At 41.0% G+C, this 21504-nt stretch overlaps 1 protein-coding gene across 1 annotated transcript in view; it reads right to left on the bottom strand.

Annotated features, from left to right (window-relative positions):
* Positions 1-21504, bottom strand: part of LOC129861811 (ankyrin repeat and BTB/POZ domain-containing protein 3-B-like) — a 162759-nt gene that overhangs the window by 60882 nt on the left and 80373 nt on the right. The window contains exons 3-5 of the mRNA XM_055932963.1: positions 12713-12917; positions 1231-1383; positions 5-122 (exon numbers count right to left, since the gene is read on the bottom strand). Of these exons, the coding sequence (XP_055788938.1) occupies positions 5-122; positions 1231-1383; positions 12713-12917 (476 nt within the window). The remainder of the gene's footprint in view (positions 1-4; positions 123-1230; positions 1384-12712; positions 12918-21504) is intronic.

Here is a 21504-nt window from a genome sequence, read left to right as displayed (position 1 = left end):
TGACAGCCTGTTTGACCAGGTCGGTCCGGCCACAGTTGAGCATACGGAATCCCAGGTCCTGGAGGAACTTAGCCTCTGTGGATGCTGCATCCAACTTCCGGGACGCACAGAAGTCATCTGTCCTGGTAGGGAAATCACAGGAAAGTAAATCAATTAGCTGAATTCAGAGTTACACTCAGCTTCCTATCAATCCTCTGGATGAACATGATTTGCATGTTAACTGATTAGTGTCAATGTGAGGACAAATGCTTACTGTATGAGGTTATCCTGGGTTTGCGTGCGTGTTTGTGTGTGTGTTTTATTTATTTCACCTTTATTTAACCAGGTAGGCTAGTTGAGAATAAGTTCTCATTTACAACTGCGACCTGGCCAACAACACAGAGTTACACATGGAATAAACAAGCGTACAGTCAATAACACAATAGAAAAAAAGAAAGTCTATATACAGTGTGTGCAAAAGGCATGAGGAGGTAAGGCAATAAATAGGCCATAGTAGCGGAGTAATTACAATTTAGCAAATTAACACTGGAGTGATAGATGAGCAGATGATGATGTGCAAGTAGAAATACTGGTGTGCAAAAGAGCAGAAAAGTAAATAAAAACAATATGGGGATGAGGTAGGTAGATTGGGTGGGCTATTTACAGATGGGCTATGTACAGCTGCAGTGATTGGTTTTGTAACGGCTTTCGTTGGTGGAAGGAGAGGAGGACCAAAATGCAGCGTGGTACGTATCCATAATAACTTTTAATCGAGAATGAATACAAAAATGAACAAGAGAATAAATGAAAACCGACACGGTCCCGTATGGTGCAAACACTGAAATGGAAAATAACTACCCACAACCCATACTGGGAAAACAGGCTACCTAAGTATGATTCTCAATCAGAGACAACGATCGACACCTGCCTCTGATTGAGAACCATACTAGGCCAAACACATAGAAATATAACGTACAGACCAAAACATAGAAAAACAACATAGATTGCCCACCCCAACTCACGCCCTGACCAAACTAAAATAAAAACATAAAAAAGGAACTAAGGTCAGAACGTGACAGGTTAGCTGCTCAGATAGCTGATCTTTCAAGTTAGTTAGGGAAATATAAGTCTCAATGTGTGTGTATGTATGTATGTATGTGCATGCGTGTGTCTCTGAGTTCATACTGAATGTGTGTGTTTCAAGCCTGCGTGTGTGCCTGCGTGCCCTGTGTGTGTGTTTCCATGCCGTACTTGAGCTGGCGTGGTTCACAGTCCACCCCTGGCAGCAGCAGCCTGGCGGCCTGCCGGACGTCGTCACTGTCCACTGAGAAGCTACGACGGTGCTCTGCGTGGGCCACCGACACCCTGAGCCACTCCATTAGAGGAGGTAGAACCAGGAACGGTCTGCAGGGGGAGACACACACACACACACACACACACACACACACACACACACACACACACACACACACACACACACACACACACACACACACAGGAGTCATTAATATCAGCTATCGGCTGAATGGTAGTCTGGTTGTTGTCTTGTTTCAGTACATACCTTGGATAAGCTTAGCTTACAGAAATTCAAACCATTGCCATTCAGAGGATCCGGGTTGGAGGGACACAAAACTGACTTGAGATCTGTTCCCATTTCAAATTACATTACAAATATTAATATGTATCTGCACCTGTCTGTCATAGACATATTATTATTAATATGAATATATATGTCATGTTGATATTGAATAATATTGATGTGACTCTCTAAGTCACTGCTTGATATCTCATACAGGATGGTTCAATGTGTTGAATGTCCTTGACCCCAGCTTCACTCCTTTATTTGTAATAGCTATATGTCACTCATCATCAATCTGTCATTCATCAATGCTATTCTAACCTGAGGGAGAATCCTGCTCTTTAGTGATTCAAGGTTTCATCACTGCACAAATGCAAATTACTCTCTTCAAAGACATGGGAAACATGTGACCTTGAGGCATTATGAAGTAATTTGTACACGTGTTTTCAAAATATTACATTATCTTTGAAGACTCACAATTAGGCATAGACCTAGCCAAGTTTTAAAACGTGATTGGAATCACACAACTTTCCCAATTCCGCTCTACAAATCTGCTCGCTAGGAACCTTTCTTTGCAGAGCGCAGAGCTGAAGCAGACGGGGGAAACGAGACCTGGGGGACATATTAGCCGTTAGCTCTCCATTACAGGGCAGTAAAGTCTGGATCTCCGGAGGAGGCCTGCTCATAACCAACTTTCAGCTTTTTCCCCCACTTCCCCTCCCCCTGACAGGGGTTTCCACATAGCCTGTGGACATACTGGGCCGGTGAGGTTATATAATGTATAGAGATAATGTACAGTTGTTTTTCCTCACCATGTGATATGGCAAGGAAAAACTCTGTAGATAGATAACTATTTGCCATAAAGTCATCAAACACAGAATTACTGAAAAATATATTGCGTAGGACTGTAAGAAGAAAAAATGTATGTTCTTGAATTTGATATACCCAGAGGGTATATCTGAGCCAAAATGGTTCCAATGACGTCAGCTTCCCAGTTCCCAGCAGGGTAAGAGTTTGAACAAATTCTGAAGGCACGGACACACTGGTTGCGTTTGCCGGCCGAGAGTACTTAGCACATCTGTACAAAGTTGCGAGCCGTAATTTGCAAACAGAGCGCAAAACCGATTTTACATGTCGAATTGCTCAAAAATATTGTCAGTCAGTCCCTAAAACACACTGCGCCAAAATGAGAGGCAGATAAACGCAGATGAACAGCTCCCCTTGGGGAGCTCCCCAGCTCCCCAACTCCTCCCCATTTGGCAGTTCTATCTTGACGGAAAGTGTTATAGTTGGGTATGGAAATCTCAGAATTTTTGGTGGCCTTCCTAAGCCAGGATTCAGACACGGCAAGGACATCAGGGTTGGCAGAGTGTGCTAAAGCAGTGAGTAAAACAATCTTAGGGAGGAGGCTTCTGATGTTGACATGCATGAAACCAAGGCTTTTTCGATCACAGAAGTCAACAAATGAGAGTGCCTGGGGACACGGGGGGCCTGGGTTAACCTCCACATCACCTGAGGAACAGAGGAGTAGTAGGATGAGGGTGCGGCTAAAGGCTATCAAAACTGGTCGCCTAGAGCGTTGGGGACAAGGAATAAAAGGAGCAGATTTATGGGCGTGGTAGAATATATTCAGGGCATAATGTGCAGACAGGGGTATGGTGGGGTGCGGGTACAGCGGAGGTAAGCCCAGGCACTGAGTGATGATAAGAGAGGTTGTATCTCTGGACATGCTGGTTATAATGGGTGTGGTCACCGCATGTGTGGGAGGTGGGACAAAGGAGGTATCAGAGGTATTAGGAGTGGAACTACGGGCTCCATTGTGAACTGAAACAATGATAACTAATCCGAACAACAGTATACAAGGCATATTGATATTTGAGAGAGACATACAGTAAGGCATAAAGTAATCGCAGGTCTTGATTGGGAGAGCTAGCTAAAACAACAGGTGAGACAACAGCAGCTAGTCAGCTAACACAACAACAGGTAAAATGGCGATGACTAGGCAGAGAGGGTCGGATTAACTACACACAGAGCCTGAGTTCGCGGCTGGGGCCGACAGATAAACACAAATAAACAGAATGGGGTACCATGATTAATGGACAGTCCAGCAGGCATCAGCTATGTAGCCAAGTGATCATAGTGTCCAGGGGGGAGCAGTGGATGGAGCAGGGAAGCCGTCACCACGCTAGCACGCGGCGTTTAAAGTTAGTAGCCCGGGGGTGGTCTGCACAGACGGAGGATGGTTGAGGGCACAGCGGATGGAGTATTCGTCGGCAGACCAGATGTGGTGGTGCGGCGGGGCGCCGTGTCGACAGAGAATCCAAGCCAGATGGCGAAAGAGGTATTGTAGAATTTTGTTTGCTAACTGGTGCTAGCTTTGTGGCAGTGGCGTTAGGGGATAGCTTCGGTACTGGGTGCAAGCTAGCTGTGAGCTAGCTAGCTGCTAGCTAGCTGCAAACTAGCTGTGAGGATCAGAAGTAGTGGCTCAGGGATTACGGCAGGAATCCGGCGTTGTTGTGGAGAGACAGTCCGATGCTGGTAGATTGGTGAGTAATATCCAGGCTAAGAACAGGGCTGGTGTCTGTGCAGAAGGTAAAAGTGACTAAATAGCTTGTAGCTGATTAGCTGGTTAGCTAATGGAGGTTTTTGAATTTGTTCCAAAGTTAAAAATAATAGTGATTCCATATCATGTTGGTTGAGGCAGTTTACCGGATGGTATAATCGAATTAAAAATCGAAAAGAGATAGAAAAAAAAAACATGGACTTCATACACACTAAAACATGGACTTCATACATTCTAAAACATGGACTTCATACACACTAAAACATGGACTTCATACACACTAAAACATGGACTTCATACATTCTAAAACATGGACTTCATACACACTAAAACATGGACTTCATACACACTAAAACATGGACTTCATACACACTAAAACATGGACTTCATACATTCTAAAACATGGACTTCATACATTCTAAAACATGGACTCCATACATTCTAAAACATGGACTTCATACATTCTAAAACATGGACTCCATACATTCTAAAACATGGACTTCATACACACTAAAACATGGACTCCATACATTCTAAAACATGGACTTCATACATTCTAAAACATGGACTTCATACATTCTAAAACATGGACTTCATACATTCTAAAACATGGACTTCATACACACTAAAACATGGACTTCATACACACTAAAACATGGACTTCATACACACTAAAACATGGACTTCATGCACACTAAAACATGGACTTCATACACACTAAAACATGGACTTCATACATTCTAAAACATGGACTTCATACACACTAAAACATGGACTTCATACATTCTAAAACATGGACTTCATACACACTAAAACATGGACTTCATACACACTAAAACATGGACTTCATACATTCTAAAACATGGACTTCATACATTCTAAAACATGGACTTCATACATTCTAAAACATGGACTTCATACACACTAAAACATTGACTTCATACACACTAAAACATGGACTCCATACATTCTAAAACATGGACTTCATACATTCTAAAACATGGACTTCATACATTCTAAAACATGGACTCCATACATTCTAAAACATGGACTTCATACATTCTAAAACATGGACTTCATACACACTAAAACATGGACTTCATACACACTAAAACATGGACTTCATGCACACTAAAACATGGACTTCATACACACTAAAACATGGACTTCATACACACTAAAACATGGACTTCATACATTCTAAAACATGGACTTCATACATTCTAAAACATGGACTTCATACATTCTAAAACATGGACTTCATACACACTAAAACATGGACTTCATACATTCTAAAACATGGACTTCATTCACACTAAAACATGGACTTCATACACACTAAAACATGGACTCCATACATTCTAAAACATGGACTTCATACATTCTAAAACATGGACTTCATACACACTAAAACATGGACTTCATACATTCTAAAACATGGACTTCATACACACTAAAACATGGACTCCATACATTCTAAAACATGGACTTCATACACACTAAAACATGGACTCCATACATTCTAAAACATGGACTTCATACATTCTAAAACATGGACTTCATACATTCTAAAACATGGACTTCATACACACTAAAACATGGACTTCATACATTCTAAAACATGTACTCCATACATTCTAAGACATGGACTTCATACATTCTAAAACATGGACTTCATACATTCTAAAACATGGACTTCATACATTCTAAAACATGGACTTCATACATTCTAAAACATGTACTCCATACATTCTAAAACATGGACTTCATACATTCTAAAACATGGACTCCATACATTCTAAAACATGGACTTCATACATTCTAAAACATGTACTCCATACATTCTAAAACATGGACTTCATACATTCTAAAACATGGACTCCATACATTCTAAAACATGTACTCCATACATTCTAAAACATGGACTTCATACATTCTAAAACATGGACTTCATACACACTAAAACATGGACTTCATACACACTAAAACATGGACTTCATACACACTAAAACATGGACTTCATACACACTAAAACATGGACTTCATACACACTAAAACATGGACTTCATACATTCTAAAACATGTACTCCATACATTCTAAAACATATACTCCATACATTCTAAAACATGTACTCCATACATTCTAAAACATGGACTTCATACATTCTAAAACATGGACTTCATACACACTAAAACATGGACTTCATACACACTAAAACATGGACTTCATACACACTAAAACATGGACTTCATACACACTAAAACATGGACTTCATACATTCTAAAACATGTACTCCATACATTCTAAAACATGGACTTCATACATTCTAAAACATGTACTCCATACATTCTAAAACATGGACTTCATACATTCTAAAACATGGACTTCATACACACTAAAACATGGACTTCATACATTCTAAAACATGGACTCCATACATTCTAAAACATGTACTCCATACATTCTAAAACATGGACTTCATACACACTAAAACATGGACTTCATACACACTAAAACATGGACTTCATACATTCTAAAACATGGACTTCATACATTCTAAAACATGTACTCCATACATTCTAAAACATGGACTTCATACATTCTAAAACATGGACTTCATACATTCTAAAACATGGACTTCATACATTCTAAAACATGGACTTCATACATTCTAAAACATGTACTCCATACATTCTAAAACATGGACTTCATACATTCTAAAACATGGACTCCATACATTCTAAAACATGGACTTCATACATTCTAAAACATGTACTCCATACATTCTAAAACATGGACTTCATACATTCTAAAACATGGACTCCATACATTCTAAAACATGTACTCCATACATTCTAAAACATGGACTTCATACATTCTAAAACATGGACTTCATACACACTAAAACATGGACTTCATACACACTAAAACATGGACTTCATACACACTAAAACATGGACTTCATACACACTAAAACATGGACTTCATACATTCTAACACATGTACTCCATACATTCTAAAACATGTACTCCATACATTCTAAAACATGTACTCCATACATTCTAAAACATGGACTTCATACATTCTAAAACATGGACTTCATACACACTAAAACATGGACTTCATACACACTAAAACATGGACTTCATACACACTAAAACATGGACTTCATACACACTAAAACATGGACTTCATAGATTCTAAAACATGTACTCCATACATTCTAAAACATGGACTTCATACATTCTAAAACATGTACTCCATACATTCTAAAACATGGACTTCATACATTCTAAAACATGGACTTCATACACACTAAAACATGGACTTCATACATTCTAAAACATGGACTCCATACATTCTAAAACATGTACTCCATACATTCTAAAACATGGACTTCATACACACTAAAACATGGACTTCATGCACACTAAAACATGGACTTCATACACACTAAAACATGGACTTCATACATTCTAAAACATGGACTTCATACACACTAAAACATGGACTTCATACACACTAAAACATGGACTTCATACATTCTAAAACATGGACTTCATACACACTAAAACATGGACTTCATACACACTAAAACATGGACTTCATACATTCTAAAACATGGACTTCATACATTCTAAATCATGGACTTCATACATTCTAAAACATGGACTTCATACACACTAAAACATGGACTTCATACACACTAAAACATGGACTCCATACATTCTAAAACATGGACTTCATACATTCTAAAACATGGACTTCATACATTCTAAAACATGGACTTCATACACTCTAAAACATGGACTTCATACACACTAAAACATGGACTTCATACACACTAAAACATGGACTTCATACACACTAAAACATGGACTTCATGCACACTAAAACATGGACTTCATACACACTAAAACATGGACTTCATACACACTAAAACATGGACTTCATACATTCTAAAACATGGACTTCATACATTCTAAAACATGGACTTCATACATTCTAAAACATGGACTTCATACACACTAAAACATGGACTTCATACATTCTAAAACATGGACTTCATACACACTAAAACATGGACTTCATACACACTAAAACATGGACTCCATACATTCTAAAACATGGACTTCATACATTCTAAAACATGGACTTCATACACACTAAAACATGGACTTCATACATTCTAAAACATGGACTTCATACATTCTAAAACATGGACTTCATACACACTAAAACATGGACTTCATACACACTAAAACATGGACTCCATACATTCTAAAACATGGACTTCATACATTCTAAAACATGGACTTCATACATTCTAAAACATGGACTTCATACATTCTAAAACATGGACTTCATACACACTAAAACATGGACTTCATACATTCTAAAACATGGACTTCATACACACTAAAACATGGACTTCATACACACTAAAACATGGACTCCATACATTCTAAAACATGGACTTCATACATTCTAAAACATGGACTTCATACACACTAAAACATGGACTTCATACATTCTAAAACATGGACTTCATACATTCTAAAACATGGACTTCATACACACTAAAACATGGACTTCATACACACTAAAACATGGACTCCATACATTCTAAAACATGGACTTCATACATTCTAAAACATGGACTTCATACATTCTAAAACATGGACTTCATACACACTAAAACATGGACTTCATACACACTAAAACATGGACTTCATACATTCTAAAACATGGACTTCATACATTCTAAAACATGTACTCCATACATTCTAAAACATGTACTCCATACATTCTAAAACATGGACTTCATACATTCTAAAACATGGACTTCATACATTCTAAAACATGGACTTCATACATTCTAAAACATGGACTTCATACATTCTAAAACATGTACTCCATACATTCTAAAACATGGACTTCATACATTCTAAAACATGGACTCCATACATTCTAAAACATGGACTTCATACATTCTAAAACATGTACTCCATACATTCTAAAAAATGGACTTCATACATTCTAAAACATGGACTCCATACATTCTAAAACATGTACTCCATACATTCTAAAACATGGACTTCATACATTCTAAAACATGGACTTCATACACACTAAAACATGGACTTCATACACACTAAAACATGGACTTCATACATTCTAAAACATGGACTTCATACACACTAAAACATGGACTTCATACACACTAAAACATGGACTTCATACATTCTAAAACATGGACTTCATACACACTAAAACATGGACTTCATACACACTAAAACATGGACTTCATACATTCTAAAACATGGACTTCATACATTCTAAATCATGGACTTCATACATTCTAAAACATGGACTTCATACATTCTAAAACATGGACTTCATACATTCTAAAACATGGACTTCATACACACTAAAACATGGACTTCATACATTCTAAAACATGGACTTCATACACACTAAAACATGGACTTCATACACACTAAAACATGGACTCCATACATTCTAAAACATGGACTTCATACATTCTAAAACATGGACTTCATACACACTAAAACATGGACTTCATACATTCTAAAACATGGACTTCATACATTCTAAAACATGGACTTCATACACACTAAAACATGGACTTCATACACACTAAAACATGGACTCCATACATTCTAAAACATGGACTTCATACATTCTAAAACATGGACTTCATACATTCTAAAACATGGACTTCATACACACTAAAACATGGACTTCATACACACTAAAACATGGACTTCATACATTCTAAAACATGGACTTCATACATTCTAAAACATGTACTCCATACATTCTAAAACATGTACTCCATACATTCTAAAACATGGACTTCATACATTCTAAAACATGGACTTCATACATTCTAAAACATGGACTTCATACATTCTAAAACATGGACTTCATACATTCTAAAACATGTACTCCATACATTCTAAAACATGGACTTCATACATTCTAAAACATGGACTCCATACATTCTAAAACATGGACTTCATACATTCTAAAACATGTACTCCATACATTCTAAAAAATGGACTTCATACATTCTAAAACATGGACTCCATACATTCTAAAACATGTACTCCATACATTCTAAAACATGGACTTCATACATTCTAAAACATGGACTTCATACACACTAAAACATGGACTTCATACACACTAAAACATGGACTTCATACACACTAAAACATGGACTTCATACACACTAAAACATGGACTTCATACATTCTAAAACATGTACTCCATACATTCTAAAACATGTACTCCATACATTCTAAAACATGTACTCCATACATTCTAAAACATGGACTTCATACATTCTAAAACATGGACTTCATAGACACACTAAAACATGGACTTCATACACACTAAAACATGGACTTCATACACACTAAAACATGGACTTCATACACACTAAAACATGGACTTCATACATTCTAAAACATGTACTCCATACATTCTAAAACATGGACTTCATACATTCTAAAACATGTACTCCATACATTCTAAAACATGGACTTCATACATTCTAAAACATGGACTTCATACACACTAAAACATGGACTTCATACATTCTAAAACATGGACTCCATACATTCTAAAACATGTACTCCATACATTCTAAAACATGGACTTCATACACACTAAAACATGGACTTCATACATTCTAAAACATGTACTTCATACATTCTAAAACATGTACTCCATACATTCTAAAACATGGACTTCATACATTCTAAAACATGGACTTCATACATTCTAAAACATGTACTCCATACATTCTAAAACATGGACTTCATACATTCTAAAACATGGACTTCATACATTCTAAAACATGGACTTCATACATTCTAAAACATGGACTTCATACATTCTAAAACATGGACTCCATACATTCTAAAACATGGACTCCATACATTCTAAAACATGGACTTCATACATTCTAAAACATGGACTTCATACATTCTAAAACATGGACTTCATACATTCTAAAACATGGACTTCATACATTCTAAAACATGTACTCCATACATTCTAAAACATGGACTTCATACATTCTAAAACATGTACTCCATACATTCTAAAACATGGACTTCATACATTCTAAAACATGTACTCCATACATTCTAAAACATGGACTTCATACATTCTAAAACATGGACTTCATACATTCTAAAACATGGACTTCATACATTCTAAAACATGGACTTCATACATTCTAAAACATGTACTCCATACATTCTAAAACATGTACTCCATACATTCTAAAACATGTACTCCATACATTCTAAAACATGGACTTCATACATTCTAAAACATGTACTCCATACATTCTAAAACATGGACTTCATACATTCTAAAACATGTACTCCATACATTCTAAAACATGTACTCCATACATTCTAAAACATGTACTCCATACATTCTAAAACATGGACTTCATACATTCTAAAACATGGACTTCATACATTCTAAAACATGGACTTCATACATTCTAAAACATGGACTTCATACATTCTAAAACATGGACTTCATACATTCTAAAACATGTACTCCATACATTCTAAAACATGGACTTCATACATTCTAAAACATGGACTTCATACATTCTAAAACATGTACTCCATACATTCTAAAACATGGACTTCATACATTCTAAAACATGGACTTCATACATTCTAAAACATGGACTTCATACATTCTAAAACATGGACTTCATACATTCTAAAACATGGACTTCATACATTCTAAAACATGGACTTCATACATTCTAAAACATGGACTTCATACATTCTAAAACATGGACTTCATACATTCTAAAACATGTACTCCATACATTCTAAAACATGGACTTCATACATTCTAAAACATGGACTTCATACATTCTAAAACATGTACTCCATACATTCTAAAACATGGACTTCATACATTCTAAAACATGTACTCCATACATTCTAAAACATGTACTCCATACATTCTAAAACATGGACTTCATACATTCTAAAACATGTACTCCATACATTCTAAAACATGGACTCCATACAGCCTCTAACTTGTATTGAACTGTAATGACTATGTTAGTGACACCAACTGAATCAAAGCCATCAACTTTTACTGTGCATGTGTGGATATGAGTCTGTTTCAAAAGTAATTTCCTGCTGTTTTCCCACACAGGTGATTGTTAGGGCTTACTATGCCTCAACAAGCTGTCAATCGACTCCATTTCCATTGAACCAATGGAAATATTATTCCTCGACAGGAAAACATCTGGTTTAGGGATGTGGGGGAGACTTTGGAGGTTCACTGTTAAACCTGAATACAGATTTGTCTGGCGTACTTCAGAATGGCTTTGGTTCACCATCGAATTAAAGTACTACCATGATATTTGTGTCAATACCTATCTGATCAAGAGATGAATGTGGAGGTTCAGTACATGACAGAGATTCTCCTGAGCTGTGAATCATAACTGTCTATCTACACCGTCAATGTAGAGATTTACCATATATATAACAGTCTCATTTGAGGTGTGTGTTACCTCTCTGTCTGCAGGGTAACCTTAGAGGGTTCTACGTTGGGGTTCTCCCATTCCACCTGGGGACAGTGCATGAAGTAGCAGAGAGTGTAGAGCGCCTCAGGCTCCCAGTGTACTGGGCTACTCTTCTGGTGGATGGGCGTCCCGTTGCTATGGTTCTTCACATGCAGCGGCTGGAGGTGGTGCATGGCCCGGGAGACCAGGTCACCTGCAGAACACAATGAAAAGAGGGGTGGGGTTACACACACATCCACAATAAAGTCAGGAGCTGGACAAAAAGAAGGTCATAGAGAAATGGAGGGAATGTCCTCTTGTTTTCACACGCATGCGTACACACACGCACACAAACGTGTACACATGCACACGCACGCTGTCAGGGGAGATAGATAATATAGAGAATATCTAGACCCCATGGTGAAGAGACATAAACACAGACAGACAGACAGACAGACAGACAGACAGACAGACAGACAGACAGACAGACAGACAGACAGACAGACAGACAGACAGACAGACAGACAGACAGACAGGGGTTCATCACCATCCTCTCTAAAGGAGCTTCCGTCGAGTAAAAGCATAGCCACAACTGTTTTTTATGAAATATGAATATTTAGGAACATAATATTCTCCTTGCTATTTCCTCATGCTCTGCATAATCCTCCAGTACTTTTAGGTCATGCGGTTTCACTAAAACTCTCTGCTTAAAAGGATTTCCTCATAAAATGTGAATATTCTCCAGATGCTTCAAATGGCATGGCAAAAACTGTTTTCCACAACATTTTTACTGAGCTGAAAGGGACAGGACATATTGCCTTCAAATGCCTTGCAGACCTGGAAGCCAGACAACGAGACAGCTGGGCCCAACTAGAATCCCACTGAGACACAGTAAAACTGTACATGAGGGTTTTTCAAAAGGCTGCACTATTTATGCTTATATCTCATAGACATAACGAGTACCAGTACTCACCCTATTTCTACTATATAGAGCAGAAAAGCACATCTTGTCGATATGACACCATTACTATACATTAGAAACATACTGCAGATTGTTCTGCGTCTCTATCATAGCATGACATTCTGAGAGTCCTGGGCCCTATCAGTCTGTACACTTTTGTTAATGTGCATACAACAGAAAAACACATTGTTTATATAACATTGATATGCATCTAACACATCATTTTTTGTTGTTGTATTGTTTGCATATCGTTGTACGTTAAATTTGTGTGACTGTCCTTGTCTATCAGTGTATCAGTGTTTTGTTACTTGTCATGTTTTGTGTTTTTTGTGGACCCCAGGAAGAGTAGCTGCTGATGGGGATCCAAATAAACACACATATTGTCACGCCCTGGCCTTATTATTCTTTGTTTTCTTTATTATTTTAGTTAGGTCAGGGTGTGACATGGGTAATGTTTATGTTTTGTTTGGTTTTGGGTGTTTATTTGGTAAAGGGGTTATGGGGTTGTGTATAGTATATGGTTTTGTGTGGAGTACATGTTTCTAGTGTTGTCTATGTAAGAACGTTTGTAGCCTGTATGTTTGTGCACAACGTTTGTAGCTTCACGGTCGTTTTGTTGTTTTGTTAAAGTGTTTTGTTCGTGTTCATCTTCGTGTTGTTATAATAAAAGAAGATGGCTTATTTTCCAAAAGCTGCATTTTGGTCCGTTAATCCGCCACACGATCGTGACAGAATTACCCACCATAGGACCAAGCGGCATGGAAGGCGGCAACAGGACCTACCTACACAGGATCTCTGGAGATGGGAGGACGAATTGGAAGAAGATGGACCTTGGGCTCAACCTGGAGAATATCGCCTCTCTCGTGAAGAGCTGGAGGCAGCGAAAGCCGAGAGGAGGCGATATGAGGAGGCAGCACGGAGACAAGGCTGGAAGCCCGTGAGTACAACCCAAAAATTTCTTGGGGGGGGCCTTAAAGGGAGTGTGGCGAAGTCAGGTAGGAAACCTGCGCCTACTCCCTGTACTTACCGTGGAGAGCGAGAGTACGGGCAGACATCGTGTTACGCAGTAGAGCGCACGGTGTCTCCTGTACGCGTGCATAGCCCGGTGCGGTACATTTCAGCTCCACGTATCGGCCGGGCTAGACTGAGCGTTGAGCCGTATGTCATGAAGCCGGCCCAACGCATCTGGTCACCAGTGCGTCTCCTCGGGCCGGCGTACATGGCACCAGCCTTACGCATGGTGTCCCCGGTTCGCCTACATAGGCCGGTGCGGGTTATTCCACCTCCCCGCACTGGTCAGGCGACGGGGAGCATAGAACCAGGTAAGGTTGGGCAGGCTCGGCGTTCAAGGGAGCCAGTACGCCTGCACGGTCCGGTATTTCCGGCGCCACCTCCCCGCCCCAACCCAGTACCACCAGTGCCTCCTCCACGCACTAGCTATATGGTGCGTGTCTCCAGCCCTTTACCACCAGTGTCTAAACCACGCACCAAGCCTCCTGTGTGTCCCCAGAGTCCTGTGCGTCCTGTTGCTGCTCCCCGCACTAGCCCTGAGATGCGTGTCCCCAGCCCGGTGCCACCAGTCCCGGCACCACGCACCAGGCCTACAGTGCGCCTCAGCCGGCAGGAGTCTGCCGTCTGCACAGCAATGACTGAACTGCCCGTCTCCCCAGCACCATCTGAGCCATCCGTCTCCCTAGCGCCATCTGAGCCATCCGTCTGCAATGAGCCTGCAAAGCCGCCCGTCTGCCATGAGCCTGCAAAGCCGCCCGTCTGCCATGAGCCCACTGAGCCGTCCGCCAGACAGGAGCCGCTAGAGCCGCCAGCCAGACAGGAGCCGCTAGAGCCGTCCGTCAGACAGGATCTGCCAGAGCCGCCAACCAGACAGGATCTGCCAGAGCCGCCAACCAGACAGGATCAGCCAGATCAGTCAGCTAGCCATGAGCAGCCAGATCAGTCAGCTAGCCATGAGCAGCCAGATCCGTCAGCTAGCCATGAGCAGCCAGATCCGTCAGCTAGCCATGAGCAGCCAGATCCGTCAGCTAGCCATGAGCAGCCAGATCCGTCAGCTAGCCATGAGCAGCCAGATCCGTCAGCTAGCCATGAGCAGCCAGATCCGTCAGCTAGCCATGAGCAGCCAGATCCGTCAGCTAGCCATGAGCAGCCAGATCCGTCAGCTAGCCATGAGCAGCCAGATCCGTCAGCTAGCCATGAGCAGCCAGATCCGTCAGCTAGCCATGAGCAGCCAGATCCGTCAGCCAGCCATGAGCAGCCAGATCCGTCAGCTAGCCATGAGCAGCCAGATCCGTCAGCTAGCTATGAGCAGCCAGATCCGTCAGCTAGCCATGAGCAGCCAGATCCGTCAGCTAGCCATGAGCAGCCAGATCCGTCAGCTAGCCATGAGCAGCTAGATCCGTCAGCCAGCCATGAGCAGCCAGATCCGTCAGCCAGCCATGAGCAGCCAGATCCGTCAGCCAGCCATGAGCAGCCAGATCAGTCAGCCAGCCATGAGCAGCCAGATCTGTCAGCCAGCCATGGGCCGTCCCTCAGTCCGGAGCTGCAGTCCCTCAGTCCGGAGCTGCAGTCCCTCAGTCCGGAGCTGCCATTCCTCAGTCCGGAGCTGCCCCTTACCCTGGTGCTGCCCCTTACCCTGGTGCTGCCCCTTACCCTGGTGCTGCCCCTTACCCTGGTGCTGCCCCTTACCCTGGTACTGCCCCTTATCCTGGTACTGCCCCTGACCCTGGTACTGCCCCTTACCCTGGTACTGGTCCTTAGTCCGGAGCTGTCCCTTAGTCCGGAACTCCCCCTTAATGCAATGGGGTTAATGTGGAGGGGGGTCGTTTGGAGGACGCCTAGGAGGTGGTTAGGTACTGTGGTGACGTGGGGACTACGACCAGAGCCGGAGCCGCCACCGTGGAGGGGAGCCCACCCAGACCCTCCCCTAGACTGTGTATGGTGCGCCCGGAGTTCGCGCCTCAAGGGGGGGGTTATGTCACGCCCTGGCCTTATTATTCTTTGTTTTCTTTATTATTTTAGTTAGGTCAGGGTGTGACATGGGTAATGTTTATGTTTTGTTTGGTTTTGGGTGTTTATTTGGTAAAGGGGTTATGGGGTTGTGTATAGTATATGGTTTTGTGTGGAGTACATGTTTCTAGTGTTGTCTATGTAAGAACGTTTGTAGCCTGTATGTTTGTGCACAACGTTTGTAGCTTCACGGTCGTTTTGTTGTTTTGTTAAAGTGTTTTGTTCGTGTTCATCTTCGTGTTGTTATAATAAAAGAAGATGGCTTATTTTCCAAAAGCTGCATTTTGGTCCGTTAATCCGCCACACGATCGTGACACATATATATCGTCCTGATATAGGTTGACATGGTGCTAATCTGTCAGTCAAGTAATAGAGTTATAGTGTAATGGCACGTTCCATTGGTTTCACATTCACACATACTGTAGGGGTCTGTTTCACAATCACAACACATTGCATTCAATTAAAGACTAAACAGTGGTATTTAAGAGGGATCTATTTCTCACCAAACTTATTCAGTGGAAACGCAACAGCAAGCAGTCATACCAATAAAGGGATGAGTCTATGGGGACAGACATTCAAAGAGACAAATGGTTTGTTTAGCATCATAATTGTGTGGCTTGCCTGTTGTCAAGATTTTGTTTTTGCCTTGACAATGAGAGAAGGGCACATGTGGAAGCATGACTAAAAGGGGGGAATTGGATGCTTGGAATCAACAGTCTATCTTTCAGACAGCAGACCTGGGAGATGTCAGTGCTCGACTGATAAGAGAAGCAGTGCAGCATTGTATGGAACAGTATGATGCAATGCAAAGAACAGAGTGGGCTAGTGGATCTGATGAAAACAAACAACAACCACCACACACTGGCAATTCAAATGTATAATTGAGACCCTATAGCCTTGACATGCTAGCAGCACAACCGCACGCACACACACTGCACACCCACACACTACACCCCCCCCTACACTAATTGTACCAAAGGGAGTACAATACAGTGTGATGACAGTGTAATAGTGCCCTAATTAAGCAGTGGAATGAGGGGGAGGGGGGACTGAGGCAGGCAGCTCAGCGTGATGGTCTAACATCCATCCTCATCTCTTATTGATGTTGGCCTGTGACATTTCCTGGAGTTGGGTGGCGGGCAGGCAGGCATGCAGGCAGGCAGGCAGGCAGGCAGGCAGGCAGGCAGGCAGCCGTAGGGCTGAGGAGTGAGATAACTAACCACAACAAGCCAACAGCAACACTCTCGGCCACAGAACTGTGCCTTTCTCTACACAAAGACAATGAGTTTCTTCTGAAGTACAGAAAACAACCACTGATATGTTACAGATGGATATATAATAGGCAGGAATAGGAAACGGCTAGCTGTCATGTCCTCTAATAAAAGCTGTCCTGTCACCATGGATACTGGACTGGACAGTACTTTGTGTTAGCCATATATGTAACGGTACTCGTCCTCGTCTGATGACGAGTATGAAAGATCGGACCAATGTGCAGCGTGGTAAGTGTCTATTTTAATGAAAACCAACTGAACACTGAATTACAAAACAAAATAAGAATGACCGAGACTGAAACAGTTCTGTATGGTAAAACACAGACACAGAAAACAACTACCCACAACCCATAGTGGGAAAACAGGCTACCTTAGTATGATTCTCAATCAGAGACAACGATCGACAGCTGCCTCTAATTGAGAACCATACCAGGCCAAACACAGAAATACAAACATAGAAAAACAACATAGAATGTCCACCCCAACTCACGCCCTGACCAAACCAAAATAAAGACATAACAAAGGAACTAAGGTCAGAACGTGACAATATAGCTCATAATGGTGGCGAGGAAGAAGGAGAGCCATTTAAGAGCTAGTCTACAATGCCATTAGTTTATCAATGGGATTCAAGCTACTGCTAATTTCATCCCACCTAGCTCATTCTTTCCAGCAACAGTGAGCAGGGAAGTAGGAGACAGACTGGTATCATAGCTCTAGTCTTTGGGTATGCATCTTAACTATAATGCCTTTTAAAAGTGTTCAGCAGGGCACCATCCGCTTTGTCTACAGGATTTACATGGTTATCAAAAGGTCATCTCCTAAAACCTGTTCACTGTTGCAATGAGCTGGGTTCTCGTCTAGTTCTGTTTCTCAGGAGTACAATCACACCGCTTATATTTACAAGGGGAATTTAGAAGTGTTGACACCTTAGGGGTGAGTTACCAGCTATTCAGTGCACACATAACAGCCAAGCGTTCATTAGAGCGTGATGTGTAATGACTGTTTAATGGGGTAGAAGCTGAGTACATCTCACAGGAGCCATGACCCAACATTTACCAGTAGACAGAAAGTAGAAGCGGTATTAGAAATGTTTTGTACACAACTTCTTATCATATTTGGTCGTTGCAGTTGGAGAATGTGTAGTGTAGTGCACAGAATTGTGCAGGTGAAGTCAGAGCTATTTGGACTTTGATTTGCTGCCAATCAGCCATGATAGTGTTTAATTATGAGTGGCCTGTGTAGGTCCAGGACGTTTCTCTCCAAGGCTGACAGAAGCATAGGAACATAGCAGGTTAAACTGTTTAAAAAATGTATTGCCTATGTTTATTATCAATAAATAAATGTTAAATGTGTGTGCGTGTGTGGTGTGTGTGTGTGTGTGTGTGTGCGTGTGTGTGTGTGTGTGTGTGCGCGTGCGTGTGTGGTGTGTGGTGTGTGTGTGTGTGTGTGTGTGTGTGTGTGTGTGTGTGTGTGTGTGTGTGTGTGTGTGTGTGTGTGTGTGTGTGTGTGTGTGTGTGTGTGTGCGTGTGCGTGTGCGTGTGCGTGTGTTTTATGATACAGGGAGATCTGTGGAGATGATAAGATCTGTGTTCAGATTTGAGTCCTGATCCAAATTGATTCTGGTTCAAAATCAACTAACCACCTCATTTGTTCCTAAACATCAGACAATGTGCTCCAATAAGGACCCCACATTATATGAACATAAAACAGTTTTTCTGGTGGTGTAGAAAGCAATCACGGAGGTCATCATTTTAACATTAACATTAGAGGTACTTTTCCCCTAGTGGTTGCTTCTACAGATTTCCATATGAAAATAACCTGTGCTGAGTATATGATATCCTCAGCTGTCTGCTATTGACATTTCCAAGAATAGGATGAGGCCATTGTTGTTAAATGTACATAATTACATGATCAATTTCTCTCTACTTCAGAGGAAGATTTTACCTTTTTTAATCTCTGACAGACTGATGATGATTCTCTGAGGTATTGTTGAAACATGTCAGAGATGACAGCTCGTTTTGTGAGGACTTTGACAGACTGCCGTTTCAAATATGCCTATATGGCATTTAAAAAAAACAAAAAAAATGACACAACTAACAGGGCAGAAAAATCGATAACTCTCAAATGGACATCTAAATGCCATTGGAAAAACACTATACCTAGAATATGCAAATCTCTAAATTTAACTTTGCCAGATTTTATATCATCTGTCTTTATCCTCTCCCTCTCCCTCCATGACAGTCTGATAGCTCGTCCATTGTTGACGTTTCTGCTTTTCTCCATAATTCATTCTGCAGTTTGAACTTTGCACATATGCTTTCACGTCATCCGATCTATTTACAAGATAAACTTCCTGCGTTGATATTACCTTTGGAAATAAGCTCGAGAGGCATCGAGAGGTATCCTTGGTATACAGCTGTGTCACTGTATTTGCAGTGTCAACACAGTTGAATGAGTCCCAGAGTGACCCCATAAATATTCCATGTACAGAACGCTGATGATGTAACTTAGCGCTCTGTATGCCTGGGACTCCATTTTGATCCAGATTAGAATTAGATCAGTGTTTATTCTGATGATAAGTGTTGACGCTGGACACACAGGGTGCTTTGGGTCGCTCATCGTGTCAGATGCAATAACATTGGCCAAATATCGACATAACATCTGAAAGAGACAGCATTAGAGACCTCACATCTGAAAGAGACAGCATTAGAGACCTCACATCTGAAAGAGACAGCATTAGAGACCTCACATCTGAATGAGACAGCATTAGAGACCTCACATCTGAAAGAGACAGCATTAGAGACCTCACGTCTGAAAGAGACAGCATTAGAGACCTCACATCTGAAAGAGACAGCATTAGAGACCTCACGTCTGAAAGAGACAGCATTAGAGACCTCACGTCTGAAAGAGACAGCATTAGAGACCTCACATCTGAATGAGGCAGCATTAGAGACCTCACATCTGAAAGAGACAGCATTAGAGACCTCCGGTCTGAAAGAGACAGCATTAGAGACCTCACGTCTGAAAGAGACAGCATTAGAGACCTCACGTCTGAATGAGACAGCATTAGAGACCTCACGTCTGAAAGAGACAGCATTAGAGACCTCACGTCTGAAAGAGACAGCATTAGAGACCTCACGTCTGAAAGAGACATCTTTAAAGCCTTTCTGTGTTGCTACATGTGTTCTTAGAATGACATTGCTCTGTGTATCTACACTGACTAGACTAGAGGTTTCAGCACTTCTGGACATCACAGGTCGTTTCTTGGTTAGTCAGCTGAAATGAGCTGAGGACACAAACTCAACCACACTCCCAGACTGAACTGGGTGTCTCTTCAAATGAAGGGCACACTCACTCACCAAAAAACGGCCTTATTAACGGACTACAGTTTATCGAAATGCCATTGGAAGAGATACAGTACTGTGTATGGCCCTAAGAGCATTATACAAGAGCTCAACATATTCTCAAGTGGAAGAGGTTTTCACAAAAACATACATGTACAGTGCATTCTGAAAGTATTTAGACCCCTTCCCCTTTTCCACATTTTG

The sequence above is a fragment of the Salvelinus fontinalis genome, chromosome 9 (assembly GCF_029448725.1).
Source record: "Salvelinus fontinalis isolate EN_2023a chromosome 9, ASM2944872v1, whole genome shotgun sequence".
NCBI classification, from domain to species: domain Eukaryota; kingdom Metazoa; phylum Chordata; class Actinopteri; order Salmoniformes; family Salmonidae; genus Salvelinus; species Salvelinus fontinalis.
This window is presented reverse-complemented; position numbering and strand designations above follow the sequence as displayed.